This window comes from Pipistrellus hanaki, assembly GCF_964339955.1.
Source record: "Pipistrellus hanaki genome assembly, chromosome: 2".
NCBI classification, from domain to species: Eukaryota; Metazoa; Chordata; class Mammalia; order Chiroptera; family Vespertilionidae; genus Pipistrellus; species Pipistrellus hanaki.
The window spans coordinates 8,054,843-8,080,852 of record NC_140504.1 but is presented as its reverse complement, the minus strand read 5'-3'; the positions used below and the strand labels follow the sequence as shown (position 1 = coordinate 8,080,852).

Here is a 26,010-nt window from a genome sequence, read left to right as displayed (position 1 = left end):
CCTGCAGCTCAGCCCTCAGGGCCACGTGTGTGAGGCATCTGATTGAGGGGCGCCCCCTCAGCCCCCTCAGGCACCGGTGCCCCGCCACCCCCGAGGGACACTCGCCAGGCTCCCTCCCAGCGAGCCTTGCCGCCAAGGGCGCCCTGTCCTGCACACCTGCCTCCTTTAGCTGCTGGCCCAGCTTAGCAGGACTCACATCCTCCCCGAGGCCCCTGCCAGCCCTGCCGGGGGAGATGGGCATGGCATTCTAATGGCTGTGATTTCTCCCGGTGTGCCCGGCTCAGCTCCCCTACAGCTCGCCCTTCCCGAGGAGAGGCCACTCCCTGATGGGAGCAGGCACGACCCATTGCCCTCTCCCTGGAACCAGGGCCCAGCCTCCCAGGGTCTGCCTTCCCATGGGGCCTCCCGGGTCCCTGCCGCCCTCCAGAACTCCTGGTGGTTTTGGTGTCAGCGTGTGGCCCTTTGGGGGTTTTATCTTCTGGGTGGCCAGCTCTCCGAGCCCCCTGAGGCCGAACCCACCTGTGATTCTGCAGCCCAGGGTGTCGGGGTCCCTCCCAGATGCTCCCCAACTATAGACGGTCTTCATGCCACTGGGGTCGTGCCCTAGGCCCAGAAGAGGGGTGGATGGATGGTGTCTGGCTGGCACTGAGTCGGAGGAGGGCATCCCACCAGATGCTCTAACCTCCACGTCCCCTTGTTGGCACCACGTGCACACACAGTGGGGATTTTATTTATTTACTTTTAAAATATATTTTATTGATTTTTTACAGAGAGGAAGGGAAAGGGGTAGAGCACATGTGTCAAACACAAGGCCCACGGGCCAAATCCAGCCCGCCAGGCCTTGCAATGTGGCCCGCACCGCGCTGTCATCACTGCACTCCGCTGTCAGTTTATGACATTGTCAGTTTATGACTGTTCAGTAAACCATTCGGCCCGCGATTTAGGCTGGATTTTAGATTTTGGCCCCTTCTCTGATTGAGTTCGACACCCCTAGGGTAGAGAGTTAGAAACATTGATCAGCTGCCTCCTGCACACCTCCTACTGGGGATGTGTCCGCAACCAAGATACATGCCCTTGACCGGAATCAAACCTGGGACCTTTCAGTCCGCAGACCGACGCTCTATCCACTGAACCAAACCGGTTACGCAACGGTGGGGATTTTAACTCCTTGGAAAGACGACCACAGAGAGAGGAGTGAAACTTTTATTTGGAAACTTTGCTGAGAGGAACACAGCTGAGAAGAACAGAGGAAGGAGTAAAAAAATAAAACAAACCGATAAAGGGGGTCTTCGGTAAGATGCAGAATCACTCTCTCCCCGGAGGGAGAGCTTGGGCACATCACCGGTGGCCCGGCTGCCAGGCCTCGCCGTACATGGGTGGGGGGTGGAATAGCACCTTTGTTCTTGGGGTTTGCCAGGACACGGGGTCAAGGAGACACTACAGAGTGCTGCTCCCGGGAGGTGCTGGGCAGCGTTTGTGGGGTGCCCCGAGCCCTCAGGCTGAGGCTCAGGAGCGAGGCCCAGGCGAGGAGGGACGGACCCTCGGAGGACGGGTCTAAGAAGTCCTCCCACCGCTGGCTGCCCTGGCGAAATGCAGTCCGTCACCTCCCGAGCACTGAGCGGCGGCTCTGACTGGAGTGTACATGAGATGTTATGTGGACAGATGTCAGGGAGTGGGGGCAGCAGGCAACTGGCACCCAGAGACGTGAGGTCTGGGGCAGGAGCCTGCGGGTGGTCCGGGATGTTAACTCAGGTTCAGGGGTGCGGGGAGGTGGCAGGACCCCGGGACCGGGGTGCAGACACCCGCTCACATGGCAGCTTTTCAAGCTTTTCCTTTTAAAAAAAAAACAAAACAACAACCTAGCTAGTCGGGCCGGTGGGGAAGATCTGAGTCCCACGTCTCCGTGTTTCGGTTTGGGGGGGGCCGGCTAGCCCTGGGCCACCTTCCTGGACACCGTCTGGTAGAAGACGCCCCGCAGCAGGGCCTGGTAGCTGGGCACGCGGAACAGGTGGCGCTCGCCGAAGGCCACGTCGTACTCGGCCGTCTTGCCGGTGACCAGGACGCGGACGTGCGGCTCGTTCACCTGCTGGCCCACCACCACCACGAAGAGCTCGATGCCCGCCCGCTGGGCCTCCTGCACCGCCTTCTCGATGGCGGCCGCCGTGGCGCCCTGCGAGTTGCCGTCGGAGAAGAGCAGCAGCCTCTTCCGGGCGGCGCCGGGCGAGGCCTCGCGGAAGAAGCGCGTCACGTAGCGCAGGGCGTCGTTGACGTCGGTGGCGTCGTTGAAGAAGCCCATGGCGTCCACGGTGCCGGCCAGCACGGTGTAGTTCTGCAGGAACTGCAGGGCGGCGCGCTCCGGCTGCTGCTGCCCCGTGCCGCTGTACTGCACCACGGCCACCCGCACGTCCGGGGCCGCGGCCGCCTGGCCCGCCGCCAGGAAGCGCTCGGCCAGCCGCTTGGCGAAGCGCTTGGTGGTCTCGAAGTTGTGGCTGCCCACGCTGGCCGAGCCGTCCAGCAGGATGGCGATGTCGGCGGGGGAGGAGAACGTGACTGCGGGCGGGGTGGGGTGGGGCGGGGGGGTCGTTAACACATGGCAGGGCCTCGACGTGGCCAGGGGTGGGGGGACCGGCCAGAGGCAGTGAGCCTGGGAGAGCCAGGCCCACTAGACTGTTATCTCCAGACCCTCCCCACCGGGCACCCCCACCTCCCCCAACGCCCTGCCCACACCCAGGTACTCACTCGGGCAGGTGTAATCTGGACATTTCTTGTCTGTAAGAGAAAAGCCCAACAGGGCGTGAACCCAGCGGTCACAGGGGCCACTGGTCGGTCTGTAACCCCCTCCGGTCTGAAACCACCGTGGCCTCGCCAGCACCCCACCCAGCCCCTCCTCCCCACCAGGAAGGGAGGGAGGGAGTGGCCCCCAGGCATTATGTCCTGGTCCTCACACCACGCCAGGGAGGGGTGAGGCAGAGTCTTGGCCCTCTGAGAATGGGGACCCCGAGGCTCAGAGAGGTCTGCAGGGCAGACGCCCCAGGAAGGGCTGCCCCTGTGCCACACCAGCCCAGGCATGCGGATCACAAGCCCACAGTGTGGGGGGGAGAGGGCCCACGTCGGACGGCGGCAGCTCTGGCTGCGGCCGGCACTGTGATGCCCCTGCAGCCCTGCGGGGTGGGCCCCGCCCGCGCCCACCTATGCAGATCTGCGTGGTGATGTTCTTCAGGAAGTTGTCCTCCAGCAGCTCGGCGTAGTTCTCTTTGACCAGCGAGATCCCCTGCCGGCCCTGGGGGGCGAGGCCTTGGCAGGAGATCACGTTGAGCTGGTCCGAGCCCGCCACGAAGCCGAACACGTCCTTGATGCCCACGGAGACCACCTGTGGGAGGGAGCGCGTCAGCCAGCCCCAGGGGGAGGGTGCCCACGCCGCGGGGAGCGGAGGTGGCCGTGGGCGGCGTGGCCGTGGCCGTGGCCCCACCCCCCACCTGAATGTCAGGGCCGCAGAGCACGTTGAGGGGCGTGGTGTCCCGCTGGGTGTCCGAGCGGCCATCTGTGATGACCAGGGCGATCCGGTTGTTCTGAGTGGGTGGCAGGAGCCGGTCCCGGGTGTACTGCAGGGCCTCGCCCGTGAACGTGCCGCCCGCCATCCACCGCAGCTTCTTGATGGCTCTGTGGGGCCACAGCGGGGTCAGCACCGGGGCCACGGCTGGGCCAGGGCCCGGGCCAGGTACAGGGTCAGCATTGGGGTCAGGGGTGAGCCTGGGCCTGCTGCAGGGGCTGGGTCAGCACTGGGGTTGGGGGTGAGCCTGGGCCTGCTGCAGGGGCTGGGTGAGCACTGGGGTCGGGGGTGAGCCTGGGCCTGCTGCAGGGGCTGGGTCAGCACTGGGGTCGGGGGTGAGCAGGGGCCTGCTACAGGGGCTGGGTCAGCACTGGGGTCGGGGGTGAGCCTGGGCCTGCTGCAGGGGCTGGGTCAGCTTTGGGGTCAGGGGTGAGCCTGGGCTGCTGCAGGGGCTGGGTCAGCACTGGGGTCGGGGGTGAGCCTGGGCCTGCTGCAGGGGCTGGGTCAGCACTGGGGTCGGGGTGAGCCTGGGCCTGCTGCAGGGGCTGGGTCAGCTTTGGGGGGGGGGGTGAGCAGGGGCTGGGTGGGCTCTTGGAACTGTTCATGTGGCTGCATGTCACTCACTCCTTGAGCTCCTGGGCGTTCCTGATGTTGGGGTTCCTCAGGTCCACATGCTCCTGCATCTGGTTGTGGCTGTACTGCACCACGCCCGCATGGGACTGTCCGGGCTCGAACTGCGCGGGGACAGGCAGCGAGGTCAGCTGTGCCCCGGCTGCCCTCACCCTCCGTCCGCCCCAGGCCAGGCCTGGCAGTGGCTCTCACGCTGGTGGTGATTGGGGTTTTGGCTCTGAGATTCACCATGCCCTGTCTCCCAGAGCCCCCGGGCCTGGCCCCTCTCCAGCTCGGTGTCACCTTCCCCAGCGCATGGAGTCCAGGGAGGGACACACCTTGACCAGCTCGTCCCGGCTCAGCCGGTCGATGACCTTGATGATGAAGTCCTTGGCGATCTCGAAGTTCTGCAGCCCGATGCTCTCGGAGCTGTCCAGCACGAACAGGATGTCGATGGGGCCACACTTGCACTCTGCAGGGGGCGGGGGCAGGGGCAGCTGCTGCTCGATGCCACCCAGAGGAGGTATGGGGGCGCCCCACCACCCCCAGGGCCGTTACCCCAGAGCTAAGACCACACGAGTTAGAGAGTGACACTCACCACAGCAAGCTGGGGAAGAGGAGAAAGAGGAGATTAGGTGACCAAAGACCCCGAGTCTTAGGTGAGCCCCCCACCCGCTCCCCACCTCCTGGGCCTCCCTCCCCAGGGCTCCTGGTGCCTCTCGGTGGGAGGGGGAGGGAGGCCAGCAGTGGGGTTGAGAGTGGCCCAGCTCCCAGGGACATTCTCTCAGATGGGACACACATCTTCCCCCCCCCCCCCCCCCCGCCCCTCCTCCATGCTCTTTCTAATAGTTATTCAAAGTGGAGACAGACACTCACAGCACATTTTCATGATGATGTCCAAAATCTCACATTCCTGGGGAGGAGAAGACACTTGCATGATGGGCCGAGTGGCCAGCCAGCCAGCCAGGGCTGCCCCGGGCACTGGGTGAGGCCAGCCCTCTGGGTCACCTTCCTGGGGACCTCAGCCAGGCTGGGGGTGGGCAGGGGCTCTCACTGTCCGGGGTGTGCCCTGCGCTGACCTAGGCCCCTGCTTCCAGGGCACGGGCACCGGAGGGGGTCACTGACATGTGGCCATCATGTGCCCCCCGTGGCCGTGTTCCCCTGGGCCCGTCATGTCGCCTGTGGCTGTCACATGTCCCTCCAGTGGCCATCGCATGTCCCCCTGTGGCTGCCAAGGGTTTCCACCCCCATGGGATCCCGAGGATGTTCACAGACACCCACTTACATCCGGTCCTGGTGGTCCCGTGGGTCCTGGGGGTCCCTGTCAGGGAGAAGATGGGAGGAGGGCTTCAGGGTCTGCCCGGGGCCCCCCTTGCCAGGTTCCTGAACTCTTGACCAGGCCCCCTGCCCCTAGGGACCCCACCTCCCAGCAGGAGCCCCCCGAATGCCACGGACAGCGGCGGCTTCTGCCCATGAAGGGCTGGGGAGAGGCAGTAACTGCCATCTATTACGCGACCACGTCAGTGCAATCTCTTCTTGGTGCCAGTGGGGGCGCTGGCCGTGACCCTGCGTGCAGCCCGCTCACGCTCACTGCCCATCCAGTGCAATGGCACCTCCTCCGTGGGCGGGGGCCCCAGGCCTGGGTGCCAGACCTCCCCTGGGCCCAGCCCTGGGCTTTGCTGTGCTTCTGTCTCTGTCATCTGGTGGCTGGCCCCTTCTCTCTCCCCATTCAGCACCCCAATGTGCCCCTCAGAACCGTCCCCTCTGATGCCACCTGCCAAAGTCCCAACTTCCCCAGCGGCCTGCTCCCCAAATTCCCACCTCCTCTCCCCAGACCCCTCTCCACCCATTGTAGCCTCAGATTGCAGGTGCGTCCGCCCCCCACCGGCCCCCCTGGGCCAGCCACGCCTCCACTCACCGGGGGGCCTTCGGGGCCCCGGTACCCCTTTGCGCCTTTGGGACCTCGGGGTGAAATGTCGTTGTTCTGGAAGAAAAGAGCTTGTGTCACCGCCACAGCCACCGTCCCCCCAGACTCCTCCCTCGGGATCTCACACTGTGCGGGGGTGGGGAGGTGGCGGCACTCACGTCCTCTCCGGGGTCTCCGGCTTCTCCCTCGTCCCCTTTGAGGCCGGGGTAGCCTTTAGTGCCCTGCAGATGACAAGGAACACACCGTTAGTGGGGTGCACAGTCCCTGGGCAGGGGCACTGCTAAGCTGGGGTCCGGCCCAGGGTTAGGAGGGTCCGGAGTCCCTGAGCAGGGGCATGTGCTGGGCTGGGGTCCGGCCCAGGGCCTCGGGGAGGCAGCAGCTGGCCCACGCCTCCCGTGGGCGCTCGGCCGAGCTCCCTGGATGGCAAGGCAACTCGTCCACCAGCGGCGTCCTGGCTGTTCCTTTTCTTCACCAACTTTCCTATTTTAAATCAGCTTCACCAAGGCACAGCTACACGCACTTCATTTCATTCAAAAGACAATGGAGATATTGTCTGCCCCACATGTGTGTTTGTCCATGTGAGAGGGTCTGTACGTGTGTAGAGGTTTGTATGCACGCGTGTGTGTGTACATGTGTGTGCACATACCAGTAGCCTGGGGATGGGCATGTACTCACGTTTATCCCGGGAGGGCCCCTGCTGCCCGGATAGCCCTGCGGGGGAAGGCGGGACAGTCACCCCGGCTCTGACACGGGCCCCAGGGACCATCCCAGCTCCAATCCCTGGTCCAACCCACAGGCCCAGGTTGTCCAGCTGGCCAAGGGGTGGGGGTGGGGCACTTACAGGGAAGCCGGGGAAGCCTTCAGTGCCATTTCCGGCGGGGCCATCTTCACCCTGCGGGAGACCAGTCCTGTCACTGTGGGGACCACGCAGGCCTGGACGTCTCCAGGCAGCGTGGGCACAGGGTGGCGCCTTTGTCAGCCTGGAAGGCGTCTCCCTGCCCGGACTGCCCTGGGGGCCCCGGGGGCAAGCGGCAGGCAAAGCGTTCAGCAGTGCCCGCAGTGACTCAGGGGACAGCCACCTGCAGAGCCCCCATCGTTACCGGACCAGCACCTTCACTTAGACCTTGTGAGCCTGGGGCTCAAACCCAGGGCTTCCCGGGGTCTCAGGCAACCAACCAGGTGCCAGCCCCTCCAGGACTCTGTGCCCTCGGGCCCATCACTCACCCTTTCACCCATCAGTCCGGGGTCTCCGGGGGGTCCTGCCGGCCCGGGGGCACCTCTGGGGCCCTAAGGAGGAGGAAGGAGGTTTGGCAAGAGTAAGTGGCACCTGAGGAGGAGCGGGGCAGGGCTGGGCACGAGGTCTTGCAGAGGAAAGCGAGAGGGAGAATCAAATAAAACAGCAAATGTAGAGGCCATGGACACAGACAACAGGGCGGGAAAGACCTGGGGGTAGGAGTGAGGGTGGGTAGAGGCTGGGGCGGAGGTGGAGAAAGAGGGTGAAAATGGGAGGCATCTACAATACTGTCAGCAATAAATAATACGTTAAAAATAGGTAAAACAGCAGCTGGGCGGTGATTAAAAGAAGGATTCTAAACCTATGGCCCTGGGGCTCAGAGTCCAACCTCCCGCCTGTGACCCACCTGGGACAGGACGGGAAATGGCAGGGGCCCACAGGGAATCAGAGCAGCCCACGAGCCCAACAAGGGCGTTGGGAGAAACAAAAGGACCAGACGTAGGCGTGGCTCCAAGCATGTGCCAACAGTGTTTGGAATAGCTGGTAGGGTTTTAGGGAAATGCTGACAATAAAAATTACTAAACACAGACCTGGCGAAGTCTGTGAGGCATAACATGCAAAGAAAGAAAAAGACTTTGGAAAGAGATAAGCAAAAAAAATGCTCATGTTGTTCATCTCTGGGTGGCTCTATTGTATTTTTTTAGTGTTGTTGGTCTATCATGGTTGGCACTATTTTAAATTTCAATTCTCTTTTTTATGTTTCATGCATTTTCCAAATGTTCTAAAAGTCACAAGTACTGAAGTGAAATGAAACATTCACATGCGCTAATGGCACAGGGGCTCTCCCAGGGAAGTGCTGGGGGAGGGGAGGGTCTGGGGTCAGGGTCGGTCCCTCCTGGGGCCACGGTCACTCACCTCCAGCCCCGGGGGCCCCTCATCTCCTCGGTACCCTTTAGGTCCAACGGGGCCCGCGTCACCCTGCAGAGAGATGGACATGCCTGCTGCACCCTCTCTCTGCCCACACCAGCCCTGCTGGCTTCACCGGCTGGCCTGCTCCACACGCCCTCCCTGGAGTGGAGGCACATCACCTCCCCTTCTGGGCCCAAGGTTGGGGCCCCCCGAGCACTTCACAGACATCCCCGGCCAGGCCGGAGGAAGGAGGACAAGCGCAGGTTGTTCACGAAGCTGCTGCCCCCGCCCCCCATGCGCCCCGCCAAGACCCTGCACTGAGGCCCTGTGGTCAGGGGGTGTGTCCAGAAGAGGTCCTTCTCGGACAAGGTCCTCGCACCACTGTGTGCAGTCCCCCATTACCCAGCCTGTTCCCTCAACCGGGGGCAGCCAGGGGGCAGCGGGCATACTGCTGCCCTTGCCACAGCTACGCACACGTCCAGCTGCGGCCCGAGGCCTGGCCCCGGTGCGTGGAGGCACTTTGGGCTGCGTCAGCAGAAAGAGGAAGACAGGGGCATGATACAGCAGTTTCAGAACACGTGGACAAGGGATGGAAATGGAGGAAGAAAGTGCATTGTGATGGAGAAACTGTGTTGTAACAACGGGTTTGCTTCTAACCATACACTATCCAGGGGTGGGCAACAGTAGGTTCTCTTTTTCATTAGTTGTGATACAAATAATGCAATAATAACTAACAGTGCAAGAATAAATTCTGTGTTTCGTGTACTCACAGTTGTAAACCTACTTTTGCTAACTCCTCTGTGCTCCAAAGGAATCAAAATATAAGCAAAAAATACAGTAAGAGAAGTGGGTGTATTTGGAATCCTATAAATGGGCAGGACTTCCTGAACCACACCATACCACACCACACCAACCACACCACACCAAACCACAGATCTGCCTGCAGCTCATCCCAGCAACCTGCGACAGGCTCCAGCGGGGAAGGAACAACCTGTGAGCCGCCAGGTGCGGCGGCACCGGGACCAGGCTCAGCTTCCCATGAAGAGAGGACACGGTTTTCACCTGAGGAGCTAACATGCACACTCAGAGTCTGAGGTCCCATGTTGGCAAAGGTGTAGGTACAGTCTCCACTATACACTCCCGAGGGCATTGTAAGCTGGGGCTAGACAGAGAGACAGGTAGAAGTATTTGGAATTCTCTCTCTCTCTCTCTCTCTCTCTCTCTCTCTCTCTCTCTCTCTCCCCGCCCACACACACACACACACACACACACACACTATTTGGCCAAGAAATTCTCCAAAGAATTTACATTCTGGGTATATAGTCTTGGATGTATTTCAAGATGGATGAAGGATGGATGAATGAGTGGATATATGGAGGGATAAATTATAGGCATAGGTAGATGATAAACTGATGATGAATAGGTGATAGATAACAGATAATGGACAGAGATGGACAAACAGGTAACGGATGGATAGGTAGATGGGTAGCTGGCTGGGTGAATGGATAGATAGGTAATAGATAATGGAAGGATGATATATCTTAGATAAATGGCAAAGTAGGTAGATCATGGGTAGATAGATGGATAAGCAAACAGACAGATGGAGAGACAGAGGAGCTGACAGTGCGAAGACGAGTGAATATTTATGACAGCATTTTCCTGTAAAGCTGAATACTGGGGAAAACCCACGTGTTCACTGAAGGAGAGACGAGCACTCGGTGAGTTTACACATGGGCAGGTGAGAGGTGCAGGGCAGGTCTGCACCCCTTTCCGACTCCTCTCCGGCCCAGCCCAAGGGCAGGCCAGCCCTCTGCTTCCTCAGGTCCCATTCTCCTCCCCTCCCCTAGCATGGCCATGGAAGGCTGCCTCCAGGAATTCTGAAACCTTCTATGCCCTACACGCCCAAGTTGATGCTCAGCTTTTGGATCTCACACCTGGGCTCCAAAAGCTGAGTGAGTTCTCCCCCGCTCCGCCTGTGTGTCCTGGGGCTCTAATGTGGGGCACCTCCATCCAGCGCTCCGTCCCCAGTGACCCAGCCTTGCCAGGCAAGGGCAGGGGTTGTGCCCAGGGCCCTGGGCTCCCTCTGCTGCCAGCCCTGCCACCCTCTCCCATGTGATCACTGGTATCCACCCCCCACATCCTCCTCTAGCACCATCCAAGCCAGGGTGCCCCTCCCCACCCACTCTGAGGGCAGAGCTTGGGGGCGAAGTGAGGGTCTGCTCACTCAGCTCTGTGTCCTGCCAAGTGCCCACCAGATGGCAAAGGGGTCCCTCTGTGAGAGCTGGGCATCTGGGCCCGCCCTCACCCATCCCCATTCTGCTGCTCCAGCTGCCCCCGCCCCCTGCGGCTGGCTCCAGACCCCCGTCTCCCGAGGTCTCCCAGGTCATCCCCCCTGGGAGAGAGACCTCCCCACAGATCCCTCCCACATGGACACCCCTCACACGCCGGTTTCCTACCGGGTCTCCGGAGACACCGACAGGGCCTTCTCGCCCCTGGTCACCTGGGGGTCCAGCTTCACCCTGGGGAGGAATAAGGCGGTGAGGCGGAGGCCGGAAGGGCGAGGCCTGGGGGGGCAGGGCTGTCCACGTGTGCCCAGGCCGCATCCTTCTCCCCCTTCCACGTTTTTACCACGCGGCGGCCACGTGCTCAGCTGGGCAGTGACGTGTGTGGTGTCAGGAGGCCCAGCCAGGGGGCCTGCAGCTCCTCCTAGGGCCCAAGGCCATCCCTACGCTGCTCACTAGCGGGGTCCTGGGAGCGGGGCCCCATCCCAGGTGCTCTGACCCTGTCTGCCAGGGGTGCTTCCTGGAGGCGGGGCCTGGATTCAGTCCCATTTCCTATCTCAAGGAGGTGGGTTTAGAAGGGGGGTCAAAGCCAGTTACCCCTGCTTTGATGTCCCCCTGAGCCCCGCCTGGGGCCTCACAGTGAACTCACTGTCCCCACCGGGCACCCAAACACACACCTGCCCCTCAGCCTCACACGGAGGGTGCGGGGGTAGGGGAGGAGGACAGCCCAGCCCACATCTGAGGCTGGGAGCTCAGCACCCTTTGCCCTAACTCCAGATGTGGGGTGGGGCCTGTCCCCCACAAATCAGGCAGAGTCTGCCTGGCGCCCTCCCTCTGGGTCTAGCAAAACCGTGCCACCCACCAGGGGGCCACCAGCAGCCTCGGCCACCGGCTTGTGCAGTGTGACTTCCCACCATTCCTGCTCTTGAAGTTTTGACTAAGAAAAGACTCCTCCAGAAATAAATGTTCAGGGAGCTGCTGTGGGAGGCTGCAGGGACTCAGAAGACCCTGGCGAGTGGGCAGGGCTCGGGGCTAAGGGAACCGTGTCCCATGGAAGATGAGTGACAGCTCGGTGAGTGACAGGCAGGTCGCCTGAGGGGAGGACACGGAGCTGGAAACGCAGAACGTGCTGCTGGGCAGGGCGTTCCAGACCCACAGTCAGCGCCCCGAAGCAAACGCCTATGCACCCGGCAGATCCTCAGAGAGCCGACCCCTGTGTCTCCCTGTGGTTGTAGGTGGCCGTCTCCGCAGGAGTTGGTCCTGGGTGATGAGGGCGAGACCCTGCCCCTTGCCCTGCTGCCCCCTCCCAGGCCTGGCTCCCGAGGTCTGGGTGGGGCCGAGGGCAGGAGCTGAAACAGAAATCTAGGGGCCCCGGGGGTGTGTCCTGCGATTCCGACAGCCTGTCCTCCGTCTGTCCCCCCCGCGAAGTGAGGTCCCAGCTTAATGCACGGTGACTCACCTGGTCTCCTCTGGGGCCGCGCACGCCTGGGGTCCCCCGTGGTCCTCTCTCCCCGGGGCCGCCCTGTGTGGAGAGACGCAGAAGGAGGTGAGGGTGCAGCTCCAGACTCCTCCATGTGGACACAGGCCCGATCCCCACGCCCCAGCGGGCCCCCAGCTGGCGACGTGGCCACGTCTGGCACAAAGCCACGAGGCCCAGCGCCCGGAGGCCACCTGCCGGACTCACCCTCTCTCCGGGGGGGCCGTCTGGTCCTGCGTTGCCCTGGGCGAAGGGGAATGGACAGAGTGTTAGTGTGAGGTGGGAACTCAGCCTGAGTCTCAGGAACAGGGAGCAGCAGCCAAACGTGGATGCTCACCTCGTCGCCTGCCTCGCCCTTCTCTCCCGGGGGTCCAGGCTGTCCGGGGTCTCCCTGGGGAGAACAATGCACTCTCGTCCATCTCTGGCCCGGCCAGTGCCCGGACTGCGGCTGGCCCTGTCCCAGCAGCCCCTGCCAGGGCCTGGGCCCCACCCCGGCTGTGGTGGGAGGAGGGTGGGGTGGGGTGGCCGCCCTGTGGATGCTCACCTCATCTCCGGGGCTCCCGGTGCTCCCTGGCCTCCCCGGCTCCCCATCGGCTCCAGGCTCACCCTGGAAAGATCAGAGGGTCAGCCCCGCCTGTCCTTGCTGGGGGACCAGAGACCCCGTGCCACCAGCCCTGCTCACCCGGACGTCAGGCTGCTGCCTGGCCAGCCCCATGCTCCTCCCCTGCCCCTGCCCATCTCCGCCCTGGTCGCTCCCCCTGCTGCCCTCTCCTCGCAGGGACAGCCCAGGTTCTCATCACTGAGGCCCAGTTTCCGGGAACTGGGCCCTGGGCCCAGACAGCAACCCTTGAGCTGGAAGGTGATACCCCAAAATGCGTTCCCGGAAACCCATGCGGTTAGAAGGTTGGAGCATGTGGGGCGGGTCCACACAGCTTCTCCCTCTCTCCTAGCACTTCCTGCGGCCACGAGAAACCCCAGGAAACGCCAGCCACAGAGCTCAGCCTCAAACCCGCACAAGGTATCCGCGCCTCGCTCATCTGCCCGGTGGCCGCCATCAGCGTCGCTGCCTGCTCTTAATTCTGATTCCCCATGAGCAGGCTGTGCAGACACTCCCCAGGCAGCGGGCAGGTGCGGGGCGGCGGGAGGGCCCGAGGCTCCGGGTGCGTGGCAGGGAGCCCTCCCTCTGGGCACACTCACCTGCCCGTCCGTTGAATTGTGATGTTTGACCCACAACCTTTGTTTCCTGCCGTTCCCAGCCCCGGCCTCCCCGCTGCCCGCCGAGCAGAGCAGAGCAGCCGAGGAAGCCGAGGCCCAGCCCCCAGGGGGCTCGCGGCACCCACCTTTGCTCCCTTCAGTCCGAAGGCGCCCGCGTCGCCCTTGGGCCCCGGGGGTCCTTGGACACCCTGGTGAGGAGACGGCAGAGGTCAGTCCAGGGTCTTAGCCAAGCCCCCTGGTGACTACTTAAGAGGCAGAAGGGGATGAGCCAGCGCTCACACGTGAGACCTTACAGTCTTACAGCATCGGCGAGAGAGCGTGACTTACGTCGAATCCCGGCGAGCCCTTGCAGCCTGGCAGGCCGGGGTACCCCATCTCCCCCTGGAGGGAGGAAGGCAGGGTTGGTGGTCCAGTCTTTGGATTCTGGCTCACCCGCCCCCTCCCGGGAAAGCCCCACTCCAGAAGACACCCTGAGCTTGGCCAGGTGGCTTGGGGTCCACTGGGACCGCGGGCTCGGCAGGAACCATCTCCTGCCTTCCCCACTACCTCCAAATTGCCCGGAAGTGCCCACATGAGTCCCTACCTGCCGGTGTCTGAGAGACACCTGGCTTAGCCCACCATTCGTGTCTGAGCTGTGGCCCGGCCACCCGCCCTCCCCCTGTCCGGCGTTACCTTCATGCCGTCCACGCCGTCGATGCCGCGCTTGCCCTTCTCGCCCTGAGGGGTGCAAAGGCCAAAGGGTCAGAGGAAGGTCAGACCCCACCCACCCACGCGCAGGACACACGGCCCCACCGCCAGACTCACCTTGTAACCTTTGGGTCCCCGGGAGCCCTGCAGAGACGGGAAGAATGGTGAGGGCCGTGGTCCCCCTCATCACGGGGAAAGTTCCCCAGAGAGTGGCCAGAGAGGCGGCGGAGGAGGGCCAGGAGGGGGTGGGCCCCCCGGATCCCTGGGAGGGCCGCACCAGCCAACCCCCCACCAGGTCCACGGGGCCCAGCCACCCCGCGGACGGGCAATGTCAACCTCGTCCGGGTGACAAGCTGTGCCTCACTCACCTTCTCCCCGCGGCTTCCCTTTTCTCCCTACACAGCAGAGAGAGGAGGAGAGGGGGCGGTTACTGGGGTCCCTCGCCCGATGCCCTGGGGGAGCCCGGTGGCTCTTTGGCTCAGCCCCGGAAGAGGCCGCTGGGGAGGGAGGGGAGACATACCTTCATCCCCTGGTAGCCAACGGGCCCCAGGTCGCCCGGCCTTCCCTGAAACACAAAGGAGGGTGCGCGTTAGACACCCCGGGGTGCAGGGCAGCCCCCCCCCCCAGCCTCCTGCAGCCCACTCCAGAGAGACTGGCTGTGGACTGGCCCGCTGGCCCCTGCCCCCTGCTGGCCGGCACCTGAGGGAGCAGCCCTGCTGTGAGGGCCCCACCTCCGCTCCTGGGGGCTCCCGGGAGGGGAGGGGGAGACCAAGGCCCCAGGAGGAGCTAGGGATGGGCTGGGGGGAGACTGGCCATGGCTGAGGCAGAGGGCGCGGGACATTGCTACCCCCCCCCCGCGCCCCCCTCCCCCCCGCCACTGTCCCCTCCCCACCTCCCCCGTCTACCCCACGGGGCACAGGCTGGGCCTGTGGGGAGGCCTGAGGGCATGGGGCCGCCCGGGGGGTGGGATATACTGGAGGGGATGTCCGTGCAGTGCACCCTCCGGTCCTGGTGTCCTCTGAAGACCGTGACCATGACACTCAGACTCAGCCATCCTTCTGGAAGTTTCCGCAGCCTGGTCCCCCAGCCTCCGGCTCCCAGCACCCCCACCCCCAGGTCAGGCGTTTGGCACTCACGGGGTCTCCGGCTTCTCCTTTCTCTCCCGGGAGGCCCGGCTTCCCTCGTTCTCCCTGGAACACAAAGCAGATCAGGGTGAGGGGCAGTTCCCCGCGTGTTTCCGCGAAGCTGCGCAGAGGGCCCCGCCTGCGTGCACCGTCTTCAGGCACCTTCCCCACCGCCCCGGCCCGTCTCGGGACATGCGGGGTCAGTGCCACCTTCCCCTCCCTCACACCCCTGCTGGCTGGAAGAGGCCCCCAAATCTTTCCTCCCTACCATCCTACGCCCCGTTCCTGCTGCTGTGCTGGCCTCCCAGGCTGGCTGCCACATGGGCACAAAGACCCCCCCCCCCCCCCCAGGGAGCCCGGCTGGTGTGGCTCAGTGGTTGAGCATTAACTCATGAACCAGGAGGTCACAGTTCGATTCCAGTTCAGAGCACATGCCTGGGTGTCGGGCTCCATCCCCAGTAGGGGACGTGCAGGAGGCAGCTGACCAATGATTCTCTCTCATCATTGATGCTTCTCTCTCTTTCTCTCCCTTCCTCTCCCTGAAATAAATAAAAACATATATATATTTTTTTTTAAAAAGACCCCCCCCTCCCCGCCCCCAGAGAGGCTGGCTCAGTTCCCGTGGCCAATGGCCACATAGCTTCCTGCCACAGAAGCTGACGTTTTTTTAGGAGAAGCCAGAAATCTGGACTTTCCTGAGCAACGTCCCGATTTGTAAATGCCAGCCACGCCTCTTCATCTTCCAAACCTCCCTGCGTGAGCCACCCTGGCGGTGCCCACGGGCATCCCACCCCCATCCGGGCCCATCTCCGGGAGCCAAGCACTCAGGCGACACTCCGAAAGGGCCACTCCTCCACCACAGGAGGGGGAGGGTGCTGTCAGACCCCACCCCCCGCCAGCCCTGGGACCCCCTCTCCCCGTGGCCGGGCACCGCTTACGTAGGGAGCTTTCACCACCCCCACTCCCAGCCCAGCGGCAGGCACGGTGGGTGCTCAGGGCGGCTGCCTGGGGACCACCGTGCCCCTCACCCCGCGCAGACACTCACCTCGTACCCTGGGTCACCCCGCGGTCCCGGAGGTCCTCTGGCGGGCTGCAGGGCAGAGGGAACAGTCAGCTCAGACAGACCCTCCCAGGAGGCCCCCGGGCTGGGGTGGGGGGAGGATTAGGGGCCCACACTCACCTGGCACTCGAAGGAGCAGCACTGCCGGAGAAGGGACAGAGTGACACGTCAGAAAGCCGGGCCCAGCTGCCGTGCCCTCCGACGCCTGCGGGTGCTCAGAGGGCTCGGCTTGGGCGCCCAGCTGGGAGGGGGGGGGGGCCCGTGGTGACCCCCTGGGCAGCGGGGGAGGGAGGAGTGGGGGAGGGGCTCTTACCACTTGTTCCACATTATTTTTCTGAAAATGAAATGAAAAAGTCGAATTAACGTATGCTTGCGGCCACAGGATCTCCCGGCACCGGGACACGGGCGGGGGGGGGGGGGTGGGATGGGGGGGAGGTGACAGTGAGGGCCACTCACGATCATGTCGGTGATGGTGTCGATGGTCTGGCTGATGACCTCCTCGGCGTCGCGGCTCTGCCCCCAGTCGGCCGCCGTGAAGTTGCGCCGGTACGTGTGGTCCGTGGCGATGATGCTCAGCCGCGGCTCCTGGGGTGGGCACAGCGGGCACAGGGCGATGGCGGGAACCGGGGCGGGGGGAAGTGCGGACCCCGCCCCGTCCCTGCTCCTCCCCACGCGCTGGCTGCGGCTCGGTGCCCGGTCTCTGCCCCCGCAGGCCGGGCCCTGTGCCTCCTCCCAGGCCACGGGCCCGGGGCGGGCTCCTACCAGGTGGTCGGGCGTGATGGCCACCGAGAAGACTTTGATGCCCAGGTGCTTGGCCTCGTTCACGGCGTCCTCCAGGCCCCCGCACGGCTCCTTGTAGCCCTCCAGGGGGTGCCCATCGGTCACCACGATCAGGTACTTGTTCTCCTTCAGGTGGGAGCCCCTGCAGGGGGCGGGGGGCAGCCTGGTGAGACTCCGCCGGGCTCCCTCCGGCCACCGCTCACCCTCACAGCACAGGGCCCTTTGGGGAGCTGAGACCTGGTTCTGGGAGGAGGGGGTGGGGCAGACACCCCGAGGGAGACCCAGGCCCAGGCCCAGTTCTGCAAAGCCGTGTTACTGTTACACTGATTAAAGTTTTTCTTTGCTGATCCTGCTATACAGTAGGGTCATAAACACAGACATTAATCAGGAAACAGAGTTTGGTGGGGTCCCATTTCCCTCCAAGACTATTTTGGCAAATGCACACACAGCCAGGGGAGAGGCACGGGTCCTCATGCACCCCGAGGCCTCCCGACCCGGAGCCTCAGTCACAGGCAGTGTGTGTGCGTGTGTGTGCGTGTGTGTGCGTGTGTGTGTGTGTGAGTGTGTGTGTGTGTGTGTGTGAGTGTGTGTGTGTGTGTGTGAGTGTGTGTGTGTGTGTGTGTGAGTGTGTGTGTGTGTGTGTGAGTGTGTGTGTGTGTGTGTGTGTGTGTGTGAGTGTGTGTGCTGGGGATGGGGGATGGGGTCGGCTGCAGGTGTGCCCTCTGTGAGTGAGGGCACCGCAGGAACCAGCCCTCTCTCTGGACACAGTGGCTGCTGCCTGCTCTCCACTGCCAAGAGTCCACGTAGTGTGCACAGCCAGCGAAGGGACGTTCTTACAGGGACCCCTCCCTCTGTGTTGCCCTCTCTGTCCCTGACTTTTGTTGTTGTTAAATATATTTTTATTGGTTTCAGAGAGGGAGAGGGAGAGAGAGAAACATCAATGATGGGAGAGAATCGTTGATTGGCTGCCTCCTGCACACCCCATCCTGGGGATCGAGCCTGCAACCCGGGCATGCGCCCTGACCGGGAATTGAACCGTGACCTCCTGGTTCAGGTGAATGCTCTACCACTGAGCCTCGCCGCTGGCTCTCTGTCCCTGTCTTCTAACGTCTCTGTTTCTCTGACTCCGTGTCCCTGACTGCAGACAGCACCTCTGCTTGGCCCAAGGGTGGCAGTGATGGGGCTGAGAGAGAGGACAGCTCCGGGGGGGACGAAGGGACTCAGAGTGACCCTTGGTGGCCATGAGGGCGGCTGGGCAGCAGCCACGGGCATGATCCCCTTGGCCCCTGGGACTGGTCCTGGGGGAACTTGGGCACCAGAGCTTGGTTTGCCAGAGGGCAGCCCAGGCACCTGGCAAGTTTGGGTGCAGTGACCATACGTGGGTCAGGGAGATGGGACCCTCCAGGGACAGGGGCCTGGGTGGCTCCCAGAGGCAGGAGTCATGTCCGGGACGAGGGCCACGTGTGCTCGGGCCTGGGGGTGGGGGGGCGGTGCTCACCCCACCAGCAGCTCCTCCAGCCCCTTCTTGATGGCGCAGTCCGTGTAGGTGCCCTTGCCGAAGTACTTGACCTTGTCCACGCTGTCCTTGAGCGCGTCGCGGCCGCTGGGCATGCGCGTGAGCCCGCGGATGATCTCCACCTCGTCGCTGTAGTGCAGCGCGCCCGCGTTCCACACCAGGTTGCGGTCGCAGCGGTAGTACCTGCGGGCGCGAGGGGTGAGCATGAGCCTCCGGCCGCGCCCGTGCTCACCGGCACCCGGGCTGTCCGTCCAGCGCAAGGCGCCCGCCTTTCACAGATGGACCAGCACCCGGCCCATGCCGCCCCGAGGACGGAGCCGTGGGCTGGACTTCCCAGGGGCCCTGAGCTGCCTGCTCCCTGGCCTGGTGGCCACGCCTGGGAAGGCCCGCAAGGTCAGAAGGCGCCGGCTCCAGCCAGCCAACAGCAGCCTCGGCGCCCGATTTCCAGGGACTCCGACTGAGAAGCTGTGTGGGCCTGGACGGCGATGGGAGGGGCGGTGGGGGCAGACCCCGCAATGGGGAGGGCGGAGGTGGTGCAGGTGAGGGGGACTGGGCAAGGCCAGCTCTAAGCAGGACCCTGGGGAGGGGTCCCCGTGACCTGACTGGGCGCCTTTCCCTCTGTGTGCACCTGGGCCCTGACGCCCTCAGTGTTGTTCCGCCCGGGCTGGGGGTGGCCTGCCAGGCAGCCCATGAAGCAGATGGAGTGGCTGAGGCTCCTGTGGTCATGCTAATGGTAACAACCGCAAGAGAAGCCTATTCCAGTTCACAGGTGGTGAAACTGAGTCACGGGAGGCTGAGTAGGAGCCAAGGCACACGTAGGGAGATGGTGGCCCACATGGCCGCCCCAACGTTCCTCCCCAGGCACTGTCCACTGGGCCCCCAGCACCTGGGCATTTGGGGTAAGTGTGGGGCTTCCAGCATCATAACGCTCTGCCTTGGGCAGCCATGCCCTTGTCCCTGCAGCCCCTTTTGGTACGGGAGGTTCGGCCCGGTCAGCAGGTCAGCAGGGACAGAGGGGGTCTAGGGATGGGGCCCTGCTCAGATGGTGGGGAAGAGTTGGGCTCTGACCTGTGGCCCTCCCCCCCTGCTCTGTCCTTCACCGAGGACATGTCCTGTCGTTGGCCACGCCCATTGCTCCAGGCTCTCCCCACCCCACCTTCCCAGTGCTGTGGATTGGTCACACCGGTGAGGGAGGGAGGGAATGAATGAATGAAGTGTGCCATGCCCCAACCCAGACCACCGAGCTGGCAGCCCTCCCAGGCCCCTCTGTCTGCGACCCTGGGTACACGGGGACATTGCGGCTGGACAAGCTCTGACCAGTCATGGGGCAGCGGCTAGTGTCCAGAGAGTTGGCAGGGAGCGCCCCCTCCAGGCTTGGTCAGGGCCTCAGGCCAACTCCCTGAACCTGCTCAGTTTGGTGTGGGGGGCAGTTCCCTGTATGTACTGGGGCGACAGGAGCCCCACATCACAGCTCTGGCCCTCTGGCCCTCTGGCCCTCCCTGCTCACCAGTGCCCTCCCAGCAGCCTGGCCCACCTCAAGCCCTTCTTCGGCCCATCTGAACCTCCGAGGACACTGGGAAGGGACTCGAGTGGCCAGACCCGCACTTCCCTGCTTCGGTAGGGAAGCTGAGACTGGCTCTGCCTGCTGGGCTGTGGCAGACATGGCACCAGGCCGGCCGGTGCCCTGGGCCCTCTGGCCTTTCCTCTGAGCGGCTGCAGAAATGCAGGAGAGAGCTCAAGGCGTGCCCTCCTACCTGTCCTTCAGGTTGTCGATGAAGCGCTTGGTGAAGGCCTTGACCTTGTCCACCAGGGCCCCGTAGGGCTTCAGCCGCAAGGCCACGCTCTCGGAGGTGTCCAGCACGAAGAACAGGTCCACAGGGCAGTCTGGGCAGGGAGAGGAGGCCGCCGGCTCATGCCCTGAGGCCACACGGAGGCCACCTGCACCCCCTTTCCCTCCCAGCCCCTCTCACCCACCAGCCGCCGCCCCAGACAGCCACTCCCACTGCACCCAGTGGCCTCATTGAGAAAAGCTGGCACCCAGCGAGGGGGTGGGGTGACCGTGAGAACCCCCACATTGGGTCCTGAGAATCCTGCCAGGCCTCTGGAAGGCAGGGAGCCCCGCCCTGGACAGCGAAGGCTGCTTTCTCACTGGGTGTCTGTCCGAGTTCAATTTAAAAGTCCCAGGGGCATGAGCTTCAGAAAAAGGTGTGTGGGAACCGGTAACCATGTTTCCTGACTGACTGCCAGGCGAGGGTCAGAGGGGCTTGACTGAGATGGAGCAAAACCAGCACTTGACGGCCGGACAGCCGCTCTTGGGGCGCTGGAGGCTGGGACCCAAATGAAGTTCCTTCTCCCACCGGGCCCTCTGGACTCGCCCGGGGTGCCCCTAGCCCCGGGGCCGTGCTGGAAGAGCCCCGGGGAACTGGACACCGAGCTGGGGAGTTCCCAGCACTCCAGCGAGGCCCGTCTGCAGCTCTCACGTCCAGGGGAGAAGCCAGGTCCCAGCCCTGTCTAGGCAGCAGCGGCAGAAGCGCAGGGGGAGAGGCGGCGAGTCCACTCACCTTGGAAGGCGATGGCCCTCTCGGGTGCCGGGAGGTCCTGCGCGGCGGCCCAGCAGGCCTGCAGCAGCAGGGGAAGCAGAGCGTGGGCCAGCCTCATGTCGCCGGCCTGCGTGTCACCATCGAGCGAGGGCAGGGGACAGGGTGGGCTGAAGACAGCCAGAGAGAGAGAGAGAGAGAAAGTTGTCTCTGCTCTCTCCGGAGTTACTGCCCGGGAGGGAGGGAGGGAAGGAGGGAGGGAGGGGCCGAGGGAGGAGGAGCGGCTGGAGGAGGAGGCTGGGGCGGGCCCAGGGCTGGAGTGGAGGCTGGGGTCTCCTCCAGCTCAGGAGTGAGTCACTGAGAGACAGAGTCTGGTCTGAAGCAGCTCTGAGCCCAGGACACCGCTCGCCGAAGGAGGTGTTCCCCGTTCTCGGGACTGTGCTTCTGGAGACAAAAGTGCAGCTGAGTTTAAGATGTCTGAAAAAGAACCGTCACCCCAAATGAATTTCCTTGAAACATGTTTCCATTGCTTCCAATCCAGAATCTTCTTGTGGAATTGACCTGCATGTGTACCAATCCCCACACTAACTTCCTGAAAATGAGATGCCGTGGGTTTCAAATCCTTCGCTTTGTCGGATTTCTGAGTTATTTTTCATGTATTTATATCTTCAGTTTGGTCAAATATGTATTTGGAAAAGACATTTCAATTTTTACCGTGAGAAAACAAAGACAACAAATATATGTGTTTGAGACCCTGTGGGGGTGGGTTCCAGGTGTGGTCAGATCACCCCTGCCTCAGAGAAGGTTCCAGAAGATCTTTGCTGGAGCTGGAGCTGTTGACATTTGTCTAAAATCAGCCTACATGGTTTATCGTTTAAAAACATACAAACAGGGGTACAACCATCGTAAAGAAGCGTTTCAGAAATAAAAAACTTCAGAAATTATTCTTCTCAGGGATTGTTCTAGGGTTTCTTCCAATATTTTTTTCGTTTCCCCCACCTCCTTTATACGGTTTTTATAAATTATACGGGTAATCTTGCTGCGGCTGATTTCCTCCGGATTGTGCCGAGGGCATTTCTCCCTACAAACAGGGTCGGATCCGCGGGCAAGGCTCTGTCTGACCTGCTCACTCGGCCTCTCCAGTCTGAGCTGCTTTGTTTGCAAAGAGCGACAACCCTGACATTCCTGCTGGTTGTGTGTAACACTAACACGGTCGAGGCCCAGCCAGGCCATGCGTGATTCCGAGATGGCAGCTGGGCAATGGGCTGAGCCACAGTGGCTGAGTGATTTGTTACTCAGCAGGCGAGAACACGCTGTCCATACAATGGAAAGAAATGTCCACCTTGCTCACGCCGGTGCAGCTTTGTGTGGCCTGACCTCCAGGGCAGGGCCGTGTGGGTCTGCCGAGCGGAAAGCTGCTCTCGCTCAGGGTCTGCCCGCCCCAGATGGGCTGGCGGTGCCTTCAGAAAATTTTATTTTTCCTTAAACAAAAAAGATACGTGCTCATCATAAAGAGATTACAAATAACAGAAAAACACCAGAGGCACCCAGAGCTAACACTTCCCTTTCTCTTATAGTCTTTCTGTTTAAACATGTTTACAGGCATGTGGTCACCGGCTATATACCTGTTTAGACACCTGGTCTTTTCTGATTATAAAAGTCACATGTAGGCACTAAAGAAAAGATGCAAAAATACAGGAAATATGAAAAGGAAACTAAAAACCACCCTGCGCCCTGCGTCCAGATGTGCACAGCTGGCTTGCTGTGTTTTTCACATGGTGGGGGTGGGGGAGGCTGTCTGACTCCTCACTCTCCAGATCTCTCTCTCTCTGGGAGCGCTGCCGGGTCCTCGCATGGTGGGGCTGCCTCTGAAAGTGTCAACATGGACACCCCCAATCCAGGCCAGTCAGTAGTCAAGGTTCATGCACAAAACCTGTCCCAGCTCCTCCTGAGAGCTGGTGAGAGATGAGCTGGAGGGGATGGGAGTGGGGGTGAGGTGGGGAGGGTGGGGAGGGTGGGGGGATCTGCAGGGACTGGGCTGAGGTGCAGGGATCCTCTGTGGGGGTAGCAGCAGGGCTACTGCAGGTCTGAAGGACCTTCTGGAGCAGCTGGTGGCACTCTGGCAGGTGACGGGGAAGGGCCTGGCCGGGTAGGTGAGCCTCTGTCAGCGTTCTTGTGTCCGGGTAGCCCCTCTCTGGGCCAGTTCCACCATGAGGAGCCTAGGACAGGGCAGTCCCATTTCAAGGGAGAGGAATCAAGGCTCGGGGGCAGAATGAGGACATGGGCTGGGTGTCCAGGAGGCTTGTGGAACAGGCCTGTCCCCGAGGACCTGAGGGAAGAATGGGATTGGTGACAGGGAGAAACCCCCGCTCATCTCCGGGGGGCTGTTTCAGGGAAGCATTGGGTGCCGTGTGTGTGTGTGTGTGTGTGTGTGTGTGTGTGCGTGTGTGTGTGTGTGTGTGTGTGTTGGGGGGGGGCAGTCAGAGGCACCCAGAGGGCACAAGGCACAGAGCGTGTGTGTGTGTGTGTGTGTGTGTGTGTGTGTGTGTCTGATGGTGCCCAGGAGGTGATATGAACCCTGGAGCCCCAGCCAGTCCCCTGCTTACCCCCTGGGCTAGACTGGGACCCTGGAGTCAGTCCCCTTGACAGGAGCCTCCATGAGCCCCTGGGAATGCCCTGCTTTCTTCCCCCCATTCTCACGTCCTGAGACTCTTGGTGCCTGGAAAAGTCAGTGGGGTTGAGGGTGGGGTGGGGTGGAATGGGGTGGGGTATGGGGTTGGGGGTTAGGAGTGGGAGAAGGACCCACAGCTCTGCTGTCAGAGTGGTGGGAGCAGGAAGGAAAGACATCCTGATGGAAATCTCCAGTGTCCCCAGGAAAGTGACAAAGGAGACTCTGGTGCTGCCAGGCCTGCTCCCTACAGAGAGGGGGAGTGCCTGCTGGGCCAGCCTGGAACCCCTGCCCCTCCTTCCACTCCTCCTTCCCCGCCCCCGCCTTCCCTCCCTCCTGGCCCGTCCTCTCTCCGTGGAGCAACAGCGCCCCCTGTGACACGCAGACCCCAGCCTAGGGCAGGGCCTTCTTCCTTTAAAAAAAATCAAATGTCCTTTAAAAAAAATCCTGTCCTCCCTCCTCCTCCCTCCCTCCTCCCTTCCACTTTTGCTCCGAGGAAACCTCCCGGCACTAGAGGGTGGTCCGGCCTCCTCCTGGCTCCTCCAGCCCCAGTGGGAACCTGGGTGTGCCTGGAGCCCTGGGCCACATCCACCCCAGGTTCAGCCAGAGTTGACCCGGTTATCCAGATGGGGAGACTGAGGGAGGTTATCTTCCCCGTAGCCACAGGGCAGGTGAGCAGCTGTGGAGACAGACCCAGGCCAGTGGCCCTGGCTGACCCTCCGAGCTGAGCCCACCTCTGCCCTGCCCAGGGCAGCTTGGACGACATAAGCAAGTCATCCTCCTTGGGCTCTAAAAACTCAGCCCCCACCTGACAGAATGTTCTAGAAAAGGAAGACAAACACAGCTGGGGCAATGTCGGGACCTGGGGGCGGGGGTGGGGAGGTGGGGGGAGACAAACCCTCTTAGCATCTGTTGAATGAAACTTTATTTCTTCTTGATGCCTCATCTATCGAGTGAATTTTCCTCCCAACTTAGAACATGATTCATCAAGGAAAAACGGTATTTCCCACAGGTTACACATGTGGTTTCCATGGCAATGTGATTGCAGACCTTGGAGCTGGCGGATGCCAGCCTGGACCTCACCCCCACATCCCCAATACCTCCCGGGCACAGACCTGTCCTGGGTGCCGTCCCTGCCCTCAGCTTGGATAGCCTCTGTCTGTTCTTGTGTCTGGTAGGCCCTCCCCAGGCCAGCTCCACCATGAGGGGCCGGTGTTCTGGCCTGAGCACCCGGGACAGGGCAGTCCGGTGGTTTGCTGACGGCACAATGAGTCAGCTGGACAGGGGCCCCCAGTGGTCCAGTGGTCACGCCCGCACTGCGGTCGGTGGGGCAGGACTGAGAGGTGTGGGAAGGACCTGGGTGGACTGGCTATGGCCAGACTGGCCGCCCAGGAGGAAGGTCTGGCCCCAAGGGGGCATCTGAATCACCAGGCCTGCAGGCAGGTCCCTCCGGAGAAGGTGCAGGCAGCCAAGCCCAACAGCAGAGAGGCAGGAGGGGAGGCAGACCCCCGCGGAGCCCACGTGTGCCAGCGCCCGGAGGAGATGCTGAGGCTGCTGCTCGGAGGGCGGGGGCCTGGCTGCCGGCCTGCTGCTGGCCGGGACGGGGACGGGCCTCTCACCCGCAGGGTGTGGGTGAGACCCAAGCTCTTCACTGGAACGCAGCAGCCTCCAGACTTACTTGCAAAAATCGCACCAGATCGTATGTTTGTTTGTTTTTACTGAAAAAGTGCAGTAACACCCCACACACTCAACAAGGAGATTGTTCCGTGGATTAGGGGCTGCAGGGAGGAGCGGGAGCAGGGCGGGGAGGCCCCAGGACAGTGTCCAGATGGCTCCGAGGACCTCCCCTGAGACCGCACAGTCCCCTGTGCAGAGCCCCGTCCCCAGGTGTCTGGGACGTCTCTGGACACTGCCTCTGGTTATGGGGCAGGTGGGTCCGGGCCCAGGAGGAGATGTCGACGGTGACCGTGGCACCGCGCTGCTGGCCCGCTGCTTGTTTTTCTGCTGTGACCACCTGCATTCGTTTAGTGTAAGCGGCCCTGAAGCTCAGTCCTCGCAACCCTCCCCGCCCTCCCTCCTGGGACACTGGCCAGGGCAGCCACCGTCAGCTGCACTTTAGAAACTCAGTGAGGCCCTCTGGCCCCCTTCCCAGGGCCACGTGCATCGTCTGACTTTATCCTCGTTCTATTGCTGGAAGCAGAGAATTGTATTTTCTGGTCAGAATCAGACATAGAGGCTGTGGTTTTGAGCACCATCATCTGAAAGAAACATTAAAAAAGGAGAGAGGGTGGGAGGAAGGGGGAGAAGGGTGTTGTCCAGATGAGACGATCTGGGACAGACTGACACCATGCAGGTGGCCGACTTGAGTGTCCTGGTGGTGGGCGGCCACTGCTGGTCTAATTGCAAGGGGAACCTGGGCCCGAGGGCCACTGTGC

At 62.4% G+C, this 26,010-nt stretch overlaps 1 protein-coding gene across 1 annotated transcript; it reads right to left on the bottom strand.

Annotated features, from left to right (window-relative positions):
- Positions 1-1,188: 1,188 nt before the first annotated feature.
- Positions 1,189-21,156, bottom strand: COL6A1 (collagen type VI alpha 1 chain). Its single transcript, XM_084872240.1, has 35 exons — positions 20,932-21,156; positions 20,125-20,254; positions 18,353-18,553; positions 16,837-16,996; positions 16,531-16,659; positions 16,388-16,408; positions 16,195-16,215; positions 16,060-16,104; positions 15,027-15,080; positions 14,411-14,455; positions 14,259-14,285; positions 14,008-14,034; positions 13,876-13,920; positions 13,531-13,584; positions 13,329-13,391; positions 12,533-12,595; positions 12,326-12,379; positions 12,196-12,231; positions 11,971-12,033; positions 10,686-10,748; positions 8,236-8,298; positions 7,311-7,373; positions 6,928-6,978; positions 6,762-6,797; positions 6,245-6,307; positions 6,078-6,143; positions 5,445-5,480; positions 5,036-5,072; positions 4,758-4,766; positions 4,498-4,631; positions 4,175-4,284; positions 3,477-3,660; positions 3,190-3,370; positions 2,740-2,769; positions 1,189-2,550 (listed from the first exon to the last, which is right to left on the bottom strand). Exons 1-35 carry the CDS (start codon positions 21,026-21,028, stop codon positions 1,928-1,930), a joined length of 3,084 nt encoding a protein of 1,027 aa, XP_084728366.1. The 5' UTR covers positions 21,029-21,156; the 3' UTR covers positions 1,189-1,927.
- Between the last annotated feature and the right edge of the window lie 4,854 nt (positions 21,157-26,010).